Here is a 19,896-nt window from a genome sequence, read left to right as displayed (position 1 = left end):
AAAATCCCTGAAAGCTGAGTCTTCAGCCCTCTCTGGCTTTTGGAGCATGGGTTCGGAGGCCTCATTTCCATATTTCCTTGTAAGAGAGGCGTGGTTAGCCTGACAGTCCTCTTCCCCCAACGGCTACTGGCCCCTCTGGGCCTTCGCTGTGGCCCCTTGCTCTCCCTTACTCCCCCCCCCCCCCCCCCCCCGTCTCATCTCTGTTCAGTCCCCACACCTGGTCTGGCTCTTTAGTTTCTCCCTTCCTGCGGCCTGAGCCTCCCTAGGCGGGTGCTGGTTTCACTCGGGGGCACCTATGTGCACTGAATGTGTGTGCTCCGAGCCACAAACTCACGTGGCTCTCGGCCTGTGTGCCGCTTGTGTGCATTGCAGCACGCATCTGCCCTGTGAGGGGTGTGTGTGGTGGGAGGGGTGGGAGGGAGGAGGGGCAGCAGGAGGGGGCAGTGGGTCTGTTCTATTTTTACCAGCCAGTTGCTGCTGGCCACAGTTTTCATAGCCTCCCCTTGGCTCTGCCCCTCACAGTCTGCAGTCTACGGCGAGGCACAGGCCAGTCCCGCTCCACAAGGACTGAACGAGGTAAGCGTCACAGCCCAGGACCTCAGATCTAGGTTCACCCCAGGCAGAGAACCTGGGGCTTTTGTTTAAGGAGAAAGCGAGGTCTTGGAGCTGGAGGAAACCGTTTCTGGCCCGTACAGCTGGTTTGCTGGTAGAACATTCCTAAAATACTCCCATGGCGTTTTGTCCCACAGAATGGCATCTCTCCTGCAAAACTGTTGTGAGAGGCGAAAGCTTTTCCTGGATGTTAGGACGCTGGGAGCAAGGAGCAGAAGCTTCCTTGAGGTTCCTTAGGAGCTCCAGGGCAGAGCCTAAGGGATGGTGCTTTCACACGGGATGCCCAGCAGGGTGTGGGAGGGCGAAGCACCGAGGAGAAGGGGTGGCCCTGGGATCGGGCAGCCGGAGCAGCTTAGGCGGAGCCGGGTGTGTGCTCCAAGTCAGCAATGCCTGCAGCAGGAGAGAAAAGGGGTGCGGGCGCAGGACTCCCAGGGAGCCCAGAAGGCAGGGCCAGAGCCCTCTGCTGACCAAGGAAACCATCTTGCTTCTGCGTTCTTTGTCTTTGAGGGATGCTGTCCCCTCTCTTTGCCCATCCCTCTGTACTGCAGCACAAGAGCAGGGGAGGGCAGACCAGCAACCCCTCTTGACCGCTCCTTCTCAGGGCTCCCGGCTCTGAGGGGCTGCAGTAGGTATTGGGGGTCCTCTGGAGGAAGGCAATGGTGGCATCATTTTGGCTTGGGGCACAAGAGCCAGTGAACACATAAGCCAGGGCAGCATCTACAGGGCAACCCAGGGCTTGGGGCAGGGCGTTGTGTGGTGGTCCCTGACTCGGGTGGGGGCTGAAGCCAGCTCCTGCCACTGGCTCTGGGAGTCACAGTCCCACAGCAGCTCTGAGTTTAGGCTTTGCTGTTCAGAGCTCAAGATGGGGTTGTGGTGTGTGGTAGGAAGCCCAGAGCCCTGGGCTTGGGAGTGTGGCCTGTTAAATAACCATCAGTTAAGGAGAACAGGGATGCCCTTGAACGGGGGTCCAAGGTCAGGGGGCGGGGAGCAGGGGGAAGCACATCAGCCTAATTAGATACTTGTGGATATGATTATTGGGTGTGCAAAGCGATCAGTTTCTTCTCCTGCACATACACTCTGTCTCTCTCACACACACTCTATCACACACACACACACACACACACACTCACACACACACACACACATTACACATACACACTCAATCTCATAGTCTAGTTGATCGTCCCTTCCATGCTGCAGAGCCTCAAGGAAGGGAAAGCCCAGCTCTGAGGCAACCATCAGAGACTTTGCACCGTCCCTCGGGTGGCGGCTTTTCTCATTATCTCCTTGCTTGCTACTTATGAGGGAGATGGAATCCTGGCTCTCCAAGCCTTCCAGTGGCTGCTATCTACATCCTGACTTCTTATCAGCCCTCACTTGTCTTCTGCAGGGCCTGGCAAGGGCCCCTGTCTGGTGGGTGTGAGAGCACAGGCAGGCCTCTTGCCTGACGTGGGACCCCTCGGTCTGGCATTTGTCAGTGAGGCAGGCTGGGGCAGGCCCTAGAGCTTGGCAGGAGGTGTAAACTGGCCTTGGCAGGTAGGGCCCCACACTGGGGGCAGTGGGCTGTCTGAGGGAGAGAGGGAAGCATGATCCCTGCCAAATGCCCACCAAGGACAGGGCACATCCCAGGGAGACAGCCACAGACCTGGTGCCCTCTGGACGCAGGCATTCCTGGAGGCTGGTGATGGACACATGGGCCTGGAGGTGGCTCTTCGCCAGCTGATGTTTCCTTTGGACTTCCTCAGTGTCTTTGCAGAAGCAGAGCCCTCAGAATAAGCAGCTGCCTATAAAATCTAATTCCAGCCAGGCATCTCAGGAATTCATGGATGGTCTCCACACGCCTCCCTTTGTGCCCCAGCATGACAGCTGAGACTCGGGGGTCACACTACCCCTCCACCTCCTCCACCCCAGCCTTACCCTCCCCTGGTGGCGGAGGCAGAGGTGGAGGGAGCCTCAGGAGGCTTTCTGACCCAGTGGGAGATTCAGGGGAGGTGGCCAAAGCTGCGTTCACTGGGGTCTGAACAGTGCTTCATGGGCAGCAAGGGAAAGGAGAGAATTAGGGCAGAGGAAGGGGTGGCTCTGGGATGAAATTAGTGGCAGGCACTTTGCAAGGGTCCTTTAATTCTCCACCTCCCAGATCCCCCAACCAGGTTCTTGAACCAAGTTCAAACTCCTACCCCTGAGCCCCATGCCTGCCCCCTCCACACACACTGTGCTCTCCCACCCTTCACTTCACAGCCTGGCTCATGCTCCTGTGTGCCCCTGCCCACCTGCTCCCCACCTCAGCTGTCCCTTTCCTTGCCCTGAGCTTTTGCACAGTTCTCCCCACCAACCCCCCACCATTGCAATGCTCTGTGTCCAGGTCCAGGCAAGACGGCGAAGGATGTCTGGCGTTGGAACATCTCCCTCCGCAGCCAGACAGACCCCCTCTTTGGCCTGGGCCCCAGGATCACCTGGTTGGGGGGCGTCAAACTGTGTGTTACCGCCAAATGTCCTCACAGAAGACCACAGGGCTGCCGTGATACCCCCTCCACCAGTGCCATTTTGCTCTTTTTGTTCATTTGTTTGACATTTATTTTAAGTTCAGGGGCATGTGTGCAGGATGTGCGGGTTTGTTACACAGGCAAGCGTGTCATGGAGGTTTGTGGTATCAGTCATTTCATCACTCAGGTAGGACAGACGTACATGAGTCAGTTTTCCTGATCCTCTCCCTCCTCCCGCCCTCCACTTTTTGATAGGCAAAATGCCATTTTGCTTTTACTGATTGAATTTATTTTACTTTCAAGTAAGATTTGGTTGGAACAAAGGATTCAGCCAAATCATATTAATTTAATAGTATTTTAATTATTTACTGTTAATTAATAATAAACATCAAATGGAAACCCACTGATTTAACCCCTAATTTTGCAGAGTGGAAAACCAGCCCAGAGAGGGGAAAGACAGACTAGAGTGAACACAGGATTTGCCTGGCCTCGAGGCCCATCCTCTCCCTCTCAGGGCCCCCACTGCCCCACCCCGGGGGTGCCAGTCTCATTGCCATCTGTGGATGGCGTTGTGCCGTGTGGCAGCACCCGTATTCCAGCATCGATTCTGCTCATTCGCTTTCCAAGCCTTCCTCTCTGAGCCCTTCAGTGACCACCCTTGATTGACAGGATGAAGTCTAAACTCAGCTGGTCCTTCGGGGCCTTGTGAGTGAGCTACACTCTCACCTGCCAATCATATTTCCTTTGGGCTCCATTCTGCTCCCCACCGGGGTTGGCAAGCTTTATCTGGAAAGGGCCAGATAGTAAATATTTTAGGCTTTGTAGCTCACATAAGGTTTCTGCTGCAAATTCTTTTTTTTTTTTTTTTAAATAAAAGCTTACCACTCTTTAAGCAAAAACAGGCTAGGGGCCAGGTTCGGCTTATGGGCTGTGTTTGCTGCCCGCTTCCCTGCAGCCCTGTCCCATCCTGACCTGCTGGAAAGCAGTGTGTCTGATTTCTTCCCTTTGTGTTCTGACTCTGTCTCCCAGGCTGGGCTGTAGACTCCCGAGGCCCAGCTGGGCGGTGGGTGGGGGCGGGAGGGGGAGGCAGGGGATTCCATTTTCCCTCATGAAGGACTCCTTTGTGCCCCCTAGGTGCGGTTCCACTGCCACCATGCCGGAAGTGTAAGTAGTCTCAACGCCATCTGGGGCCCCAGGAAGGCAAGTCCCTTTGCCACAGACTTAAGCCCCATAGTGGAGGCACCATGTTTTCAACCCCCACAAAGCTTTTGCCTAAGAGACCAGATCCTAAAACAGAGACGGCCCGTGATGGTTCTCCCGTGTTGCATCTAATGTGTCCTCCCAGCCACCGAGCGGAGCTCATTCCCAGGTTGCCCTGGGAAGGCCATTTTGGTCTGGGTTCAGAGTTTCCCGTCTTGATCTATCACATGAATTGCATGTACCAGGCCACCACTTAACACTGGTGCAGTAGATGAATGAAGCTTTGGGAATTTACCCACATGCCCACGGATGGATGCTTCCACGTTACTGGAACCCTACCCTGAGGCTTCCCCGAGGCCTTGCTCACCTTCCACCACTTGTCCCCAACTTACGACGTCCAGTACCTCCCAGTAAGAATGCCTGGTAGTTCAAAGGGCTGTTGGGTTTTATTCTATTCTGCTGGAACCTTGAACCGCTCTCCCTGCCCGATGCCTGATGCGTATCTGGCTCACTGTCATCACCGGCCCCTCGCCCCACAAGCTGGTCTGTGAGGCTCTGTGGCTGCACGTGTAATCCTCGTTGTTCATACTCACTCTGTGCTCTGCTCTTTCCCCATCCTTCCTGCGGTGGATGCCTGAAGCGAGGTAAGTGATATGTAGGGTGTCTCTGTTCTGGTTAACTCTTCCGACTGGTAAAGGTTGGAAGGTGGGGTTGGCATCGGAGGAGAGGGGAGAGCCTGCGTTAAGGCCTGGTGGGGGTGCCAGGGGGTGTAGGGCATTTAGTGGCTGAATACATTCCCAGGAGATGGAAACCTCAGGCGAAGATGCTGGATGTGGGTCTTCCTAGCGTCGAGTGAGTTGCTGTGCCAGTGTACAATGTTGTCCAGGGACTGGTGCTGCAGAGTCACACCCAGCCCTGCTGCAGTACCTGTCCCTGGAAGGTCATCCTAGACGGGTACTGCAGCCGGGCTGGGTGTGACTCTGCACCCTTGCTGAGCACAAGCTCTTCCTCACCCGCTCTGAGAGCTGGTCCAGTCCCGGGAGAACCATCCTGTTCCTTGCAGTGCTGATCTTGTGCAAAGGTATATTTGAAGGGTAAGGGATAATCATTGGGTTATTCCACCCTTGGCCAGTGGCTGAACACTGAGCGAGGAGCCAAGAGATGTCCTTAAATCCGCTTCAGGCCTTAGAGAGCCCTGACACTGGCCGTTCTGTGCACTGCAGACTTACCAGGCTGCTGAGATCACCGCCTATGTACAGTCCAAGGACGGAGATGGCAGGGATAGGGATGTGGGCTCAGGAATGGCAACAGTGAAGATTAGCACTATGGATGGAGGGGACGTTTGGCACAGAGATTCTCAGCAAGAATTGAACATACTACCTTTCCACATTCATATGAATTTCTAAGTTTTGCTGAGGCTTGTATTAAAGTGCGTCGCCAGTGACAGATGGTCAAATGATGTGGCCATCAGCTTGCCCGGTGATGGGGAAAGAAGACCGCAGTGAAAGGTTTACCATGTGTGCACATTAGGGTGCTTGAACCATGGGGGCAGTGCTTAGAGTCATAGCCCCTTTCTCTTGAAATGACATTTATCTGAAATGTGACAAAAATCTTTAGGAGAGGAAGAGACGAACAAAGCACTCTGAACAGCCAAGATAGAAGTTACACATTCCATGTGCTGAAACTCACTTATTGTCTCTCATGAGACCTTCCCCGTCAAAGGGAATCAAGTCTACCTTACACAGTGGAGTGACAGATGAGAGCCATGCTCCCCCAGCCCGCAGCACATTAAGTCTGGGTAGGATGCTTACTCACTTAGACAATGAGAAGTGACTGCCTGCGGCCCAGAAGAGATATTAGTGCTCAAAAGCCAACAGTCTCATTAGTTGGGGGCCAGGCAGCCCTAACTTACCTTTGCCGGCCCTGAGGGACCGCTGTCACAGGGCTAGGACCAGTAAGCAGGAACATGTTTAGGATTTTTCTTTCTTTTTTTTATTTTTGAGACGGAGTTTCGCTCTTGTTACCCAGGCTGGAGTGCAATGGCGCGATCTCGGCTCACCGCAACCTCCGCCTCCTGGGTTCAGGCAATTCTCCTGCCTCAGCCTCCTGAGTAGCTGGGACTACAGGCACGCGCCACCATGCCCAGCTAATTTTTTGTATTTTTAGTAGAGACGGGGTTTCACCGTGTTGACCAGGATGGTCTTGATCTCTTGACCTTGTGATCCACCCACCTCGGCCTCCCAAAGTGCTGGGATTACAGGCTTGAGCCACCGTGCCCGGCCTAGGATTTTTCATAATAAAACAGTGCTTTGATATCTTAGATTTGTATGGGTAGTGTTAACATTTTAAAAGGTTTTGAGGTCTACATAGACATATTTCATTTATCCGGGAAATTCACAGCTTGTTTATTCAGTGAGACAGATCATCAAGGTATTGCTGTATTATGACCTGGAGTGTGAAACTGTACACAGCTTTTATGCTTTTCAAAGGATTTGCACATCCATGATCTCATTTTGTCTGTAACAACTCTGTGAATTAAGTAAGCGGTTGGTGGGCTGGGGGGGGGTCATAATATCCTTATTTACAGATGAGGAAGGAGGTGCCTTTAGAAGCCATGTGGCCCTCATAGTATCTTACAAGATTTTAGCAGCAGCAGAATCAGAGTGGGAAGTTAAGGCTTCAGCCCCTACGTCAAGGTAGCTGACTGCAGCCTTCTCTGAACTGCAGGGGTTAAATTGCAAAGATGAGCTTTTAAGGCACCATAGGGTGAGCAGAGAATTCTGGATAAAGATAGAGAACAGCAGCTGGGGCTTGTCCTGGCCTAGACCAGAACTCCAGTTCTGCAACCTCTGCCTCACCACCTGTCTCTCTCTCTTCTTGCCCACAGAGAAAACCCAAGATCACTGCCTCCCGCAAACTCTTGCTGAAGGTGAGGCTGGGGGCTGGCTGCAGGGGGATGCCCAGTGGGAGGCAGAGGGTCGGCAAAGCAGACTCTGAAGGGAGGGTTACAGAAAGGAGAAAGGAAGGAGGCCAGAGTGAGGATGATGAGGGGCACGAAGAGCCCAGCATTGCTGGAGCCAGTGCCAGGCTCAGGCAGTCAGTGGGTGGGATCCTCAAGTATGGATCCTGGCATCCGTCTGGGGTCCCGAGGGGAGGTGGTGATCAGCTTCAGAGTGGGAAGCTGCTAGTGCAGGCAGAAGGACTTACTTTATTTTCATATGTGTTTCTCTGTTTGGGGCTTTGTGGGTCAAAACAGACAGTAAGTGGGTAAGAGGAAGGAAGACTGTCAGGGAAAAACAAAGTTCAGGGCTCGAGGAATGTTGTGTGTGGCCACTTGGTATACCCTCATGGGTGGCCTGCCCATGGCCGCTGCACACACTTCTACACTGGATGGTGGTGTCAGAGCTGGCCCAGCCTGGGGCTGCCTTCTTCTCGTTCCCTGATGCTGGGTGGGAGATTCGAGGCCCCCAGTTCAGCAGGTTTGTCCTGTCCAGAGCCTGATGCTGGCCAAGGCCAAGGAATGCTGGGAGCAGGAGCACGAGGAGCGTGAGGCTGAGAAGGTGCGCTACTTGGCAGAGCGCATCCCCACGCTGCAGACCCGAGGCCTGTCCCTCAGTGCCCTGCAGGTGAGCCTGGCAGGTGGGGCGGGGCAGGGTGAGGCTGGAGGCTCTGTGTGTGTGGCTCCAGGGACCAGGCGACAGGAGCCTGAAATAACACCAGTTCAAGGCTCTATAATTTACAGGGCACTCCTCCCTTATATGGTCTCATTTAATCTTCACAACCGCCTGCAAGGTGGGGACGTTAGATCCCATTTTACAGGCACTGAACTGAGCCTCAGAGGGGAGACGTGACTTGCCTGGGCGGGTCAAGCCAGGGATCCAGCTTCACAATCAGCCAGTGTGGTGGCAGGGAGCGGGGAGGTGGCCGGGGTTTAGAGAAGCCCCCCTTCTCCAAGGACTTGTCTATCCTTTCCTGGAGTTTGGTCTTTAATGTTTTCAGAACACTGGGAAATTGTTTAAATGCCAGTTATTATAGAGAAAAGAGACTGGAAGGAAATACATCAAAATGTTACTATCTCTGGCTGGTGGCATCACTAGGCATTTTAATAATACATTGTTTCCAAGATGTCTACAATTAACACATTACTTTTATCATAAGAAAACAATTTTGTTTTGCTGGGCACAGTGGCTCATGCCTGTAATCCCAGCACTTTGAGAGGCTGAGGCGTGTGGATCACTTGAATGCAGAAGTTTGAGACCAGCCTGGGCAACATAGTGAAAGTGAGACCTTGTCTCTACAAAAATTTTAAAAAATGAGATGGGAGGATCACTTGAACCCAGGAGGTTGAGGCTGCAATGAGCCGTGATGAAAGAATACTATTTTTTTTTTTTTTTTTTTTTGAGACAGAGTGTCACTCTGTTGCCCAGGCTGGAGTACAGTGGTGTGATCTTGGCTCACTGTAACCCTCACTTCCCAGGTTCAAGCGATTCTCCTGTCTCAGCCTCCTGAGTACCTGGGACTATAGATGCACGCCACCATGTCTGGCTAATTTTTGTATTTTAGTAGAGATAGGGTTTCACCATATTGGTCAGGCTTGTCTTGAACTCCTGACCTCAGGTGACCCACCTGCCTTGGCCTCCCGAAGTGCTGGGATTATAGGTGTGAGCCACAGTGCCCGGCCAAGAATACTATTTTTTAAGAAAGCACATACAGGAGCCTCAGAGTGGAGGAGATTGCCCACCATCAGCCTAGAGTGGAGGAGATGGTCAGCTCCTCTCTGACTTGCAAAGGCTCTGGGGATAGGGTCAAGGGCTGGAAGCTGACGGCTTTGTTCCTGTCTTCTTCACGCCTGCCTGATCCATCTGCCTCCTGCAGGACTTGTGCCGGGAGCTGCACGCCAAGGTGGAGGTGGTGGATGAGGAGCGATACGACATTGAGGCAAAATGCCTCCACAACACCAGGGAGGTGAGTCTGAGGAAGGGAAGGGGCACGGCCTGGGTGGACTGAGCAGGGGGGTGGGCATGGATGCAGCAGCCATGGGATGTCCCCTCCTTCTGCAGGGCCTGGGAGGGGGCCACTTAGCAGGAAGCTTGCACACACTTCTCCACACACATTTGGCTTCTCCACACTACCCCTATAGGGCTGGAGATGGGCAGAGTGGAAAATCACACGTGAAAAGTACAAACTTCCTCCCTACCTGCCATGTGGGCTCATCGGCCTAACAGAAGCACTCTCTTTATCCACCCACACAAATAATCATATGCCTGTTAATAAGGTCTTACCTTTGTGAAGTGCTTTCATTGCATTACGGCCTTTGATCCTCCCTACACGCCTGTGGATGAAGTAGGGGCTATTATCTGCACCTTGCAGAGGAGAACACGGAGGTTCAGAGAGGCCAAGGACTTGTCCTGGGTCACACAGTGGGGGTCCTGAGACCAGTGCTGGCTTCTGCTTCCCACTTCGGTGCTCTGTGCTCCCTTAGCATGGGGTGTGGGAGGATTAGCTCCATTCAGAGCCCGCTTCAGTGGGGCGAGGCAGAGCGGGAAGGACAGGGCCCCTTTGGGGCCCCTTTGGGACCACAAGCCACCTCCCTCCTTCCCCCTTCTGCCCACCAGGAATGATGACATGTGGGGTCACCAAGCTCCTAAGATTTCCCTCTAGACATCACACCCTGGAGATTCCTCCAGGGGCCCAGGACCTGGAAGTTTGTCACCCTGCTGGACCAGGGCTGTGAGCCACTTTGAAGGCTCACTGGGGAGGAATAAGTTAGAAGCAGGGATGAGGCTGCAGGAACAAGAGGAAGCAGGCCTGCACTCCACACTGGGCTTCCAAACCACACAAGTCTCGGTCTGGCAGGGCTGCCTCTTTTATTCAAGGGTACGGCTGATAGGCTTTATCTGTCCACTTATCCATCTGTTTATCAGCAAATGTGCAGTGGCTATTTGCAAAGGGATGGGTGGGTCTGAGTGTCTTAGAGCAGGGATCCCTCACCCTCGCGCTGGGGACCAGCACCTGTCCGTGGCCTGCTAGGAACTGGGCCACACAGCAGGAGGTGAGCATTCCTGCCTGAGCTCTGCCTCCTGTCAGATCGGCGGTGGCATTAGATTCTGGTAGGAGTGAGAACCCTACTGCGAACTGTGCATGCGAGGGATCTGAGCTGCATGCTCCTTCTGAGAATCCAACTCGTGCCTGATGGTCCGAGGTGGAGCAGGTCCATCCTGAAGCCACCCACCACTTCTCTGTGGAAAAAGCGCCTTCCACAAAACCAGCCCCTGGGGACAAAAAGGCTGGCGACTGCTGAGAGGTCTGGCTCCAGGGGTGGACAATTTAAGGTGCGTCTCTGGCTGGAACCCTAGCAGTCTGAGGTCCTCAGGAAGGGTGCCCTGTGGCTAGCTCCCTTTCCAGTGAGACCCAGGCCCTTCTCGCCTGCAGATTAAGGACCTGAAGCTGAAGGTGCTGGACCTCCGTGGGAAGTTCAAGCGCCCGCCCCTGCGTCGGGTCCGCGTCTCGGCTGACGCCATGCTCCGGGCCCTGCTGGGCTCCAAGCACAAGGTGTCCATGGATCTGCGGGCCAACCTCAAGTCTGTGAAGAAGGAAGACACAGAGAAGGTGAGGCCCCTTTCCCCAGAACCTTCCACCCCCCGCCCTGCCAGCTTTCCCCTTGTCAGCCCCTCACACAGCCTCAGCCAGGCCCAGGAGCTCCTGCTAGAGGCCAGTCAGCTTGACAGAACATTCTAGAGCCCTTGGGAGACCAGTGTGGGAAGAAAGAAGGAAGACTTGCTCCCCTCCTTCAGGCTGCTCCCAGTCTGACGAAGAAACTGGGACACCAAGAAAGCTAGACCCCAGACCGAGAAATGAAGTAAAAACCTTGTGCCCAGTGTGAGGAGAACCTGGAGATTTAGGGTAATGGTGGACATGACTCCCAGGTCACCACAGGGAAGGGGGACAGCAGCTTATACACGAGGACCGAGCTCAACCGCCCAGCAGCAAATTATTCACAGTTTGGTTGAACTCACAGTATATGTGCTCCACATTGATAGGCTCTGTAAGAAACAGGGATGACAGGAACATAGTCTCTGGCCCAAGAAGCTTCAGAGGAGAAGAGATGAGCCAGGCAGTGTACTGAGGGAAAGGCAAGGCGCCACATTAGCAGGGAAGTCTTCTCGGAAGAGGTTGCCTTGAGCCGGCAGAGACTGCCAGACCAGGAGGGTGGCGTGGGGTCTTGGAGGAGGTTTCGCTGCGGTGCACTGAGGTGGGAACTGGCCCCGTAGCTGCCACTATCACCCAGTGCTCCCAAGCCACATAGCTGCCCTTTTCTAGTGGGGCCTCAGCTTGGCCCATGTCCACCTGCCTGGCGGAGTCCTAGGGCCTTACCAGCTGGGGAGGGGCGTCAGGATTTCTTATCATCTGAGGAGACTGGTTTTCTATGACCCAGCTTCTCTTGAGTTGGGGGACTGTCCAGCCTGGTAAGTCCCTGCTGTGTCGTCCACAGGAGCGGCCTGTGGAGGTGGGTGACTGGAGGAAGAATGTGGAGGCCATGTCTGGGATGGAAGGCCGGAAGAAGATGTTTGATGCCGCCAAGTCTCCAACCTCACAATAGAGGTACCTAGAGACCAGCTCCCTTCTCAGGTCCAGCAGAGTCTAGAGGATAATGACGGAGTCTGCAGTCAGCAGGCGGGTTGTACCCAGCGTGGTGCGGGAGGGAAGGCACCGATGAGACTGATGAGGGCCAGCTTGCTGGGCTCAGTCCTGGCTCCAGCACCGTGATACCTTGGGCATGTCATTTATGTTTGGGGGTGCATTTTGTTCCCCATGTCTATGAAATTGGGGGCTGTATCAAATCAGTGGTTCTCCAAGTGTGGTCCTGGGACCAGCAACATCTTCATCACCTGGGATGCAAATGATCAGCCCCCACCCCAGATCCACTAAATTGGAAACTCTGGGGTGAGGCCAGCCTTCTAGGTGATTGTGATGCACATGACAGTTTGAGAACCACTAGGTTAGAGGATCCCTGATGTCCCTCCGTCTCTGATTTTCTGAAAATCTATGCTCTTTTAAACATCTCCTGGCGATGTCCTTTATTTGGGCTTCCTGCAAAGTACCCAGCAGTCACAGTACCTGTTCCCAAGGAGCTACCACTCAGAGAAGCTAAGGCTTCTCACTGCCCGAGGAAATAGCTGGGGAAACTGAGCAAAGCAAGGAAATTAGGCCACATGAAGCCCTCTACGGAAGTGCTGAGAGGACGTGCAATAGGGCAGGCATCCACAGACAGCACTGGTCAGAGCAGGCGCTCTGGAGAGGAGGAGCTCTCTGAGGACGTGATGGGTGAGTGTTAGCTGGCAAGGGGAAGGGCACATCCAAGGGCTGATGGTGCCACAGAAGCATGGAGCTGGGAATTAAGCAGCCACGGCGTAGCAGGGCAAGGCCAGGTAAGAGCTGAGGGCTGCAGTGTGGAGGAGCAGTGTGAGGGGTCCCAAAAGGCGGAGAACTGTGCCCACGGACTGAGCAGCTGAGGTTTTGTAGGAGCTCCTACGAATGAAGATCCAGCCAGGGGTGTGCTAGGTGTGAGAAGCCCTGGGACTGCATGTGCTGTAGGTAAGTCAGGGATTCATGCGCTGCACACAGGTCCGCGGGAACTGATGGCTTCGCCTCTCTGTCCCTACAGGCCAGCTTGCTGTGCTCCGCTCTGGGCTCCTGCTTCATGCTTCTTCTCCAACCCAGCTCACTCACCTCTCTGCCCATGTCTGGAACATCCCTCCCCACTCCCACTTCTTCCCCCCAGCCTGCATGCCCTCCTCTGGAACTGGGAATACACAGATACCCAAGAGACAGGACAAACGCGAGTGTCTGAAGACCTCACCCTGACAGAGTGGGCTTCCATCCACCCATGAGGCACTTGGGGCTTCCTGGCCACCCCGTGGTGTCACAAGTGGAGGAAGAGGAGGGAGTGAGAGCAGCTTTCCTCCAGCCCAGTGCCACACCCCTTCTATGATGTGTACAGTGTCCGCAGGCATCTCAGCATCATTAAAAACCCAGTTTCCTGGTCATTTCTGCAGCTCTGACTGAGAGCACTGAGAAGAAAGGGAAGGCGTGGGGCTTGTGAAGAGAGGGCTGCGCTGGGCTCACGTCACTCTGTCTGCATCTGGAGCTCAGGATCTGAAGGGAGGACTAAGGAATTGGTGGCTGCTTGCCAGGGTCCCCAGATCCCCTTCTGCCCAGTCCCTGTGACATTACACAGCACACATTCACCACCCAGGGTGCTCAGCTCACCAGAGCACTGACCTCCGAGAACTGACCCAGTCCTGCCCCTGACTCTGGCCGTCAGGAGAGGCCTGTCTATTCAGACCTGCTTCTCCTGCCGGGTTTCATGCTCTCCTTCCTCTGCAAACCTGGGTTATCTCTCCCTGATGCCTGCTGGCTGTACCTGAAAGTGTTCTGGTCAGAGCACTTTCAATCCCTCACTTGGCCCTGTGGCACAGGGCGGGAGGCCCGGCAGAAGGGACACTTGCAGTTCCAGACATGGCCACCAGGTGACTCCTTCCCTCTGTCCTGGGCTCTCCTGTCCATCCCGACTGCGCTCCTCCCACCTTCACTCACCCTCCCCCCAATTATTTCCCCTTCACTGTCCTGCACTGGTCCTATCCCCCAGGACTGATTCTTTCCCGGAGGTGGGGCAGCCACTCGCCTGTCCTCTGGGTCAGGTCCTTTCTCCATCCCACTAACTTCTGGGTCCAAAGCCTGGTGAGGGCATAGGCCTGCTGGGGTGGAGTGGTGGTCTGGGGCAGCCCCACTTCCACCAACATACTCATGAGAGTGGCTCCTGTGAAGCAGAGAGCAAAGTTCTGACTTCTTTTCTTTTCTTTTTTCTTTTTTTTTTTTTGAGACAGAGTCTTGCTCTGTTACCCAGGCTGGAGGGCAGTGGCACAATCTCAGCTCACCACAACCTCCGTTTCCTGAGTTCAAGCGATTCTCCTGCCTCAGCCTCCTGAGTAGCTGGGATTACAGGTGCGTGCCACCACACCTGGCCAGTTTTTGTATTTTTAGTAGAGACGGGGTTTCACCCTGTTGGTCAGGCTGGTCTCGAACTCCCGACTTCGTGATCCACCTGCCTTGGCCTCCCAAAGTGCTGGGATTACAGGCATGAGCCACCACTCCTGGCAAGTTCTGACTTTTCAGGGCAGTGGGATGGTGACTTTTGAGCTAAGCCTACAAGGGAAGTGGCTGGTGTCAGACCTGGGGTCCCTTGGCTTTGTGACCACCCCAGCACTGGCCTTAGGAGGGGCTGCGTTATCTGAGCAGTTACCCTTCCACCCACCCTACTGAGTCCCATTCTGCCCTTGAATCCCATGTGTTATCTGCCATAAATACCAGAAACTGGTACAAAGTGCAGTGCCAGCTACACCCTGGGGCATGGTCTGGTTCCCTGGGTTGCTGGGCTTCCAGCCCCTTTCGGAGAGCATGGCAGTGGGAACCAGCCCCTTGGGCTGCACTGGGGGAAGCAGCACTCTTGCTATAAATAGGTCAGTAGGCAGAGAGGCAGACGTGTGCAAAAAGCACAACCCCAACCACACACACAAACAGGTAGGCACGGACACACCTAGTCTCAATGCACAAAGTTGGAGAACCTGACAGGGCTGGTCCAGGCCACAGAGGATGGGGTTAGGCTTCATGCCTTCATGCCCAGGCAGCCACGGAAACCCACCCTTCCCCGCCTCACAGGGCTCCTCCGGTTGGCCTGGATCCAAAGCGGTCTCCTTCTTTCACCTCCTTCCAGCCCTTCCCTAGAGCCTGGCCCCAAGTTCCAGAGTCAAATCCCAGCTTTGCAGTCAACTATTAACCTGGGGCCCTGGCAGATTGGGGTATCCACCCTGCCATGTAAAGGCAGGAGACCTGCTCTGGGCCTGACTCAAAGCAAACATGTGGGTGCAGAGGGCCCGTGGGAGGTGGGGCCCCCTCAACACGCCTAAGCCTGTGGCCCTCTAGGAGGGGCAGAAGAGCCAACCAGAGGCTTCCTGGAGGTCATGAGGTTCCTCCTTCTGCTTCCAGGCAGGACCAGACCTAATTCATCTCCTGTCAGGATGGAGCAAGAGTAAATATAGGCATAGACACATTCAGAGCACAAGGATTGAGAGGGGCTGTGGACAAGGGCGAAGGAGGCCTGGGGTGGGAGAAGGATCTATGGGAGGGGCTGTAGGATCCCAGAATGGCGCCTAGGGGTGAGAGGCCTGGCCTCTGAAGAGCCCTGATTCCATGTCGTCCGCTCTCACCATGGAGGGTCAACACCACCCAGCCTGGACGCAAGGCCAGCAGAGCTGGGAGCTGGGGCCTGCCTGTGAGTAACAGCTCACACAGATGGCACACTTATGTGTCAGGCACCAGCTGTGCACCTTAGTTCCTTTAACCTTCACAACAACCCTAGGAGACAGTGCGGCTGCTATTCTCATGGTACAGCCGGGGAAACCGAGGCACAGAGCGGTTAGGGACTTTTCATGATCACACAGCTAGTAAGTGGTGGGATCGGGATTCAACCCAAGAAGCCTGTTAGAATCCATACTCTTATCGACTATTTTAATGATAGCACTTCAGTAATAGTAATGTGTGATGCTAAGTGCTTTATCTGAATTAAACCATTGCATTCTCACAAAAATGGTACATTTGTTAGCTTAAATTTACAGATGAGGAAATGGAGGCCGGGAGAGTTCAAGTAGCTCACTCTAAGTTACAGGCTTTGCTAGTTGCAGACTGGAGACTGGAACCCTGGTCACTCTGCCTTGGGGTTGCCCTTTTCTGAGATCAGACTGGCCTTCACAGAACGCAACCAGCCACTTTCTAAGAGGGACAGAGCTGGGGGTCAAGGGCCATGTGTATGCACCCAGGGAGTCCCCACATCCCCACCAAAGGGGAAACATTCAAAGGAGATGCAAGGGACATCCAAATGGACTAAGGCAGGCCTTCTGCAAACACGTGGGTGCAGAAGGCCGGTGGGAGGTGGGGCCCACTCAGCACACCTAAGCCTGCGGGGCCCAGGCTGAGGGTAGAGGGTGGGGTGCTACTTGGGTGATATCTGTTCCAATCAGCACACAACAGCTGGGTGGACACCCCCTCTCTCTGCAGCTGGTGGAGATGGGCCTGGTGCTCCTCTCTGCTTGTTGGGAATGACCAGGGCAGGATGCCACCTGCTACACCCTGGCCTGTCCCAAAGCCCTTGGGAGACCAGCTGTTGCCCCCACCTTTCCCCACAAGGTGCTTGGTCCCCATGGGGCAAGGAGACCAAGCCCAGCTGTGTGTCTGGAGCCCACTCAGCACGAGGCACTATCAGGGCAGGGCCAGCACTCAGGGCTCCTGGGGCTAAAGTGCCCAGCTGAAGGAGGGGCAGAGTTAAACATTAGCCACAATGGCCCCCCACGAAGTGAGTCACACTCCCCACAAGGCTCTGGGCTGGGCAGCAGGGGGAGGGGGGCAGCTTCGTTCCAGGTGGGTGACCAAGCTGCGGAAGCCCGGGACAGTTCGCTGAGACCCGTGCAAATGGCAGCCTCTTCTCCTGACCCCATCATGTCTCTTCCCTCAGGCGTTCCCAAAGCTTGTCTGCCTCCAGGTCCTTCACTAAAGGTGAGGGGCAAGGATGTTCTCTCCCTTCCAAGACACACTCCAAGGCTGGCCTGTGGATCCCCTGAGGCCAAGGCTGAGCAGCGTGAGCCTCGAAAGCCCCGTAGCACTGGCCTAGAGCACTGTGGTCAATGTGGAAAGGCCCAGAGAGGGACAGTGACTTGCTCGAGGTCGCAGACCTAACTGGAGCTAGGAAGTGGGTCCCCAGACTCCCAGTCTGAGAAAACTGTATGTGGACAGGGCTTTGCTCTCCCTGCCAAAGGCAAAGGCCCAGGGACCCGAGCCGGCTGTGCATCTCTGGCCTCAACTCAGCACCCCCAAATGGCTCCAGTGACAGTGACAACCACTGCCCTCTCTCCCTGGTTGGCACAGGCTGGGTGAGCCTGGCCCTTTGCCCTGGGTTCAAAAGAGAGGTATAGCCTTGCCTGGCAATCAGGGGAAGTGGTGTGTGTGTGTGTGTGTGCATGTGTGTGTGTGTGTGTGTGCGTGTGTGTGCGTGCAGAATGCAGGGTGATGACCTGCCTGCCAGCCCTGAGTGTCACTGACACCTGTGTGTCCCTGTACTGCTGCCTCCCAGATGCTTTTCTCCTGGCTGGCTCCTTGTGACCCAAGTTTCAACTGCTGCACCTGACAATGAGGAAACCAGGGCCACAAATGTAGTGAGATTTTCATAACGCTAAATGTGTTCAGTGGAAACGGCTCTCTGATCCGAAAGCAGGTGCCTTTATTTTATTACTGGAGTTTTAAATGAGCCCTTCCTTATGGAACAGGACAACAGTAGGTGGCAGTTGTTTTCTAATGCTCTTACTTCACAAGATAAAATGGTGGCGCTACAGTGTCAGTGTTTATACTAAACAATATTAATAGTTTATAAAAACCCAAAGCCAGGGAGCTTACTGCCCTGGCTTCTCCAGGGTGTGGGTCTTATCATTTCATTCATTTCTTCCCCTCCCCCAAGAGTGCCACAAGCATGGCAGTTGCTCAGCTGAGACACATGAATGGGAACAGAACCCGAAATGTCAGGATGTGACCTCAAGCCAGCTGGCTGGGGCTGGGGATCCCCCTGGGTCTCCACTCTGTCCCCTCTGAAAAAGGAGAAGCTGCCTTATGAGTCTTTTGTCTGGGAGATTCCAGAGCTTGGACGTCTGTTCTGAGGCTCCTCAGAACCTCAAGGGAGGAGACGAGAGAGATAACTCCTTCCCCAACCACTGGCTGAAAGTTCTTGAAATTCCCTGATTTCGACCAGGGGCTTTCCAGTTGTGCTAAGCCCTGCCTGGTGGCCTCTCCCTGGAGGAAGTAAGCAGCACACGCGTACATTTTTAATGTACGTATAGAGAATCATAAAGTGAACACCCATCTTCCAACCACTCATTTTAAGAACTAGGGTATTAGGCCGGGCGCGGTGGCTCAAGCCTGTAATCCCAGCACTTTGGGAGGCCGAGGCGGGTGGATCACGAGGTCAAGAGATCGAGACCATCCTGGTCAACATGGTGAAACCCCGTCTCTACTAAAACTACAAAAAATTAGCTGGGCATGGTGGTGCGTGCCTGTAATCCCAGCTACTCAGGAGGCTGAGGCAGGAGAATTGTCTGAACCCAGGAGGCGGAGGTTGCGGTGAGCAGAGATCGCGCCATTGCACTCCAGCCTGGGTAACATGAGTGAAACTCCGTCTCAAAAAAAAAAAAAAAAAAAAAAAGAACTAGGGTATTTTGGAGCCCTCACGTGCCCCTCCCCAATCACAACCCCTTCCTTTCCACAAAGGTAAATACAATCCTCAGTTTTGTGTTTGTAATCCTCTTGGTTCTCTTTATAATGTTACTACCTATTTATGAGTTCCTAGTACATCACTGGGTGTTGCGTCTTTTTGTAAACCATAGATGCATGCGTTTTGCTTTCTCCCCTTCAATGTTAAGGCTGTAAATTCATCCCTCTTGAATAATTGTAGTTTATTTATGCTCCCTGCCATGAAATGATGGAAACACCATTTATTCATTCCCTTTGCTGCTGATAGACATTTAGATTTCTGCTACTACCCATTGTGCTGATCTGAATATTCATGAACCTCACTGCTGGTGCTCTCTACCCTGGAGTGCGACTGTTGGTCGGCAAGAATGGCATCCCCAGCTTTGCTAGTTGTACCACTTACGCTCCCATCAGCAGCTCTGACAGTGGCTGATGCTCCACACCCTGGTTTCGCCAGATCCTGGAGAACAAGGGTCCTGGATGTTTAAACCCCCGTGATCTCAGCTTCTCCCCGACCCGGCCCCCTAATGTTACTCTTGGCAGGGGCTCTCAGGCTATTTGGGTTTTCCTGTTCTTCCCAAATCAAGTTAGTGCAATTCTCTATAAACCTTCATTAAGTACCAACTTTGCCAGGCAGTGTTGAGAGGGTATGGAGGCAAATAGACACCTTTTTCCTCTCAAGGCACCATGGGATGCTTGGGGAGCCAGGACAGGGGCACAGACAACTTGAACTCCAACCTCCCTGCTCACAAGGAATCATTCCCTCCTCCTTCATACTCAGCATTGGCCCTTGGGTGCCACAGCACACACAAGGCAAAGCTGTCTCCTGAGCTCCCCAACTCCAACATTCAACCATCTATTGGGCAGTTCCATCTGGCTGTCTTCAGGGACCTTAAATTCGAATGAGTAGAGGCCAAGGATGCTGCTGACCATCTCACAATGCCCAGACAGCCCCCCATAACAAGGAATAATCGGGCTTAAACAGCCGTAATGCTGAGGCTGAGAAACTCTCGGTGGTCTAAAGTTGCCCCTCTCCAGATCCCCTGCTCTCACGTCCCTGCCTCATCAATGGCACCTCATTCACCCAGCCCCTCCAGCAGGGAGGTGGGAGTCACCTAGATTTCTCCTCCCTCATAAGCCATAGTCAGTCAACTCAGTGCGGGCCATCCAGCCTTCCAAAACTCCTGCCAGCACCTTCTCCTCCCCTTCCTCCTGGTGCCTTTGCTTAGGGACTCTTTTTTTTTTTTTTTTT

General features: G+C 54.1%; 1 protein-coding gene across 3 annotated transcripts; it reads left to right on the top strand.

Annotated features, from left to right (window-relative positions):
• The first annotated feature begins 474 nt into the window (after window positions 1-474).
• On the top strand, window positions 475-13,342 carry TNNI1 (troponin I1, slow skeletal type). 3 transcript variants are annotated; one of them, XM_037728168.1, is made up of 10 exons: window positions 479-576; window positions 2,014-2,148; window positions 4,230-4,259; window positions 4,936-4,939; window positions 7,183-7,224; window positions 7,790-7,921; window positions 9,171-9,260; window positions 10,728-10,904; window positions 11,788-11,897; window positions 12,961-13,342. In XM_037728168.1, exons 3-9 carry the CDS (start codon window positions 4,249-4,251, stop codon window positions 11,893-11,895), a joined length of 564 nt encoding a protein of 187 aa, XP_037584096.1. In that variant the 5' UTR covers window positions 479-576; window positions 2,014-2,148; window positions 4,230-4,248; the 3' UTR covers window positions 11,896-11,897; window positions 12,961-13,342. The 3 variants fall into 3 exon arrangements, with proteins under 3 accessions (XP_017354930.1, XP_017354928.1, XP_037584096.1); XM_017499441.2 differs by lacking the exon at window positions 2,014-2,148 and having other exon boundaries at window positions 475-576; window positions 13,017-13,342; XM_017499439.2 differs by lacking the exon at window positions 2,014-2,148 and having other exon boundaries at window positions 475-576.
• Window positions 13,343-19,896: the final 6,554 nt, after the last annotated feature.

Source organism: Cebus imitator, unplaced genomic scaffold (assembly GCF_001604975.1).
Source record: "Cebus imitator isolate Cc_AM_T3 unplaced genomic scaffold, Cebus_imitator-1.0 Scaffold257, whole genome shotgun sequence".
In the NCBI taxonomy this organism is placed as follows: Eukaryota; Metazoa; Chordata; class Mammalia; order Primates; family Cebidae; genus Cebus; species Cebus imitator.
The sequence above is the reverse complement of the archived record's forward strand: the minus strand, read 5'-3'. Positions and strand labels throughout refer to the sequence as shown.

Bases quoted from the DNA above. Each gene is read 5' to 3' on its own strand.
- TNNI1 (XM_017499441.2), top strand. The intron at 7,225-7,789 runs GTGAGGCTGGGG...TGTCCTGTCCAG, and splicing joins CCCGCAAACTCTTGCTGAAG to AGCCTGATGCTGGCCAAGGC. The intron at 10,905-11,787 runs GTGAGGCCCCTT...TGTCGTCCACAG, and splicing joins AGAAGGAAGACACAGAGAAG to GAGCGGCCTGTGGAGGTGGG.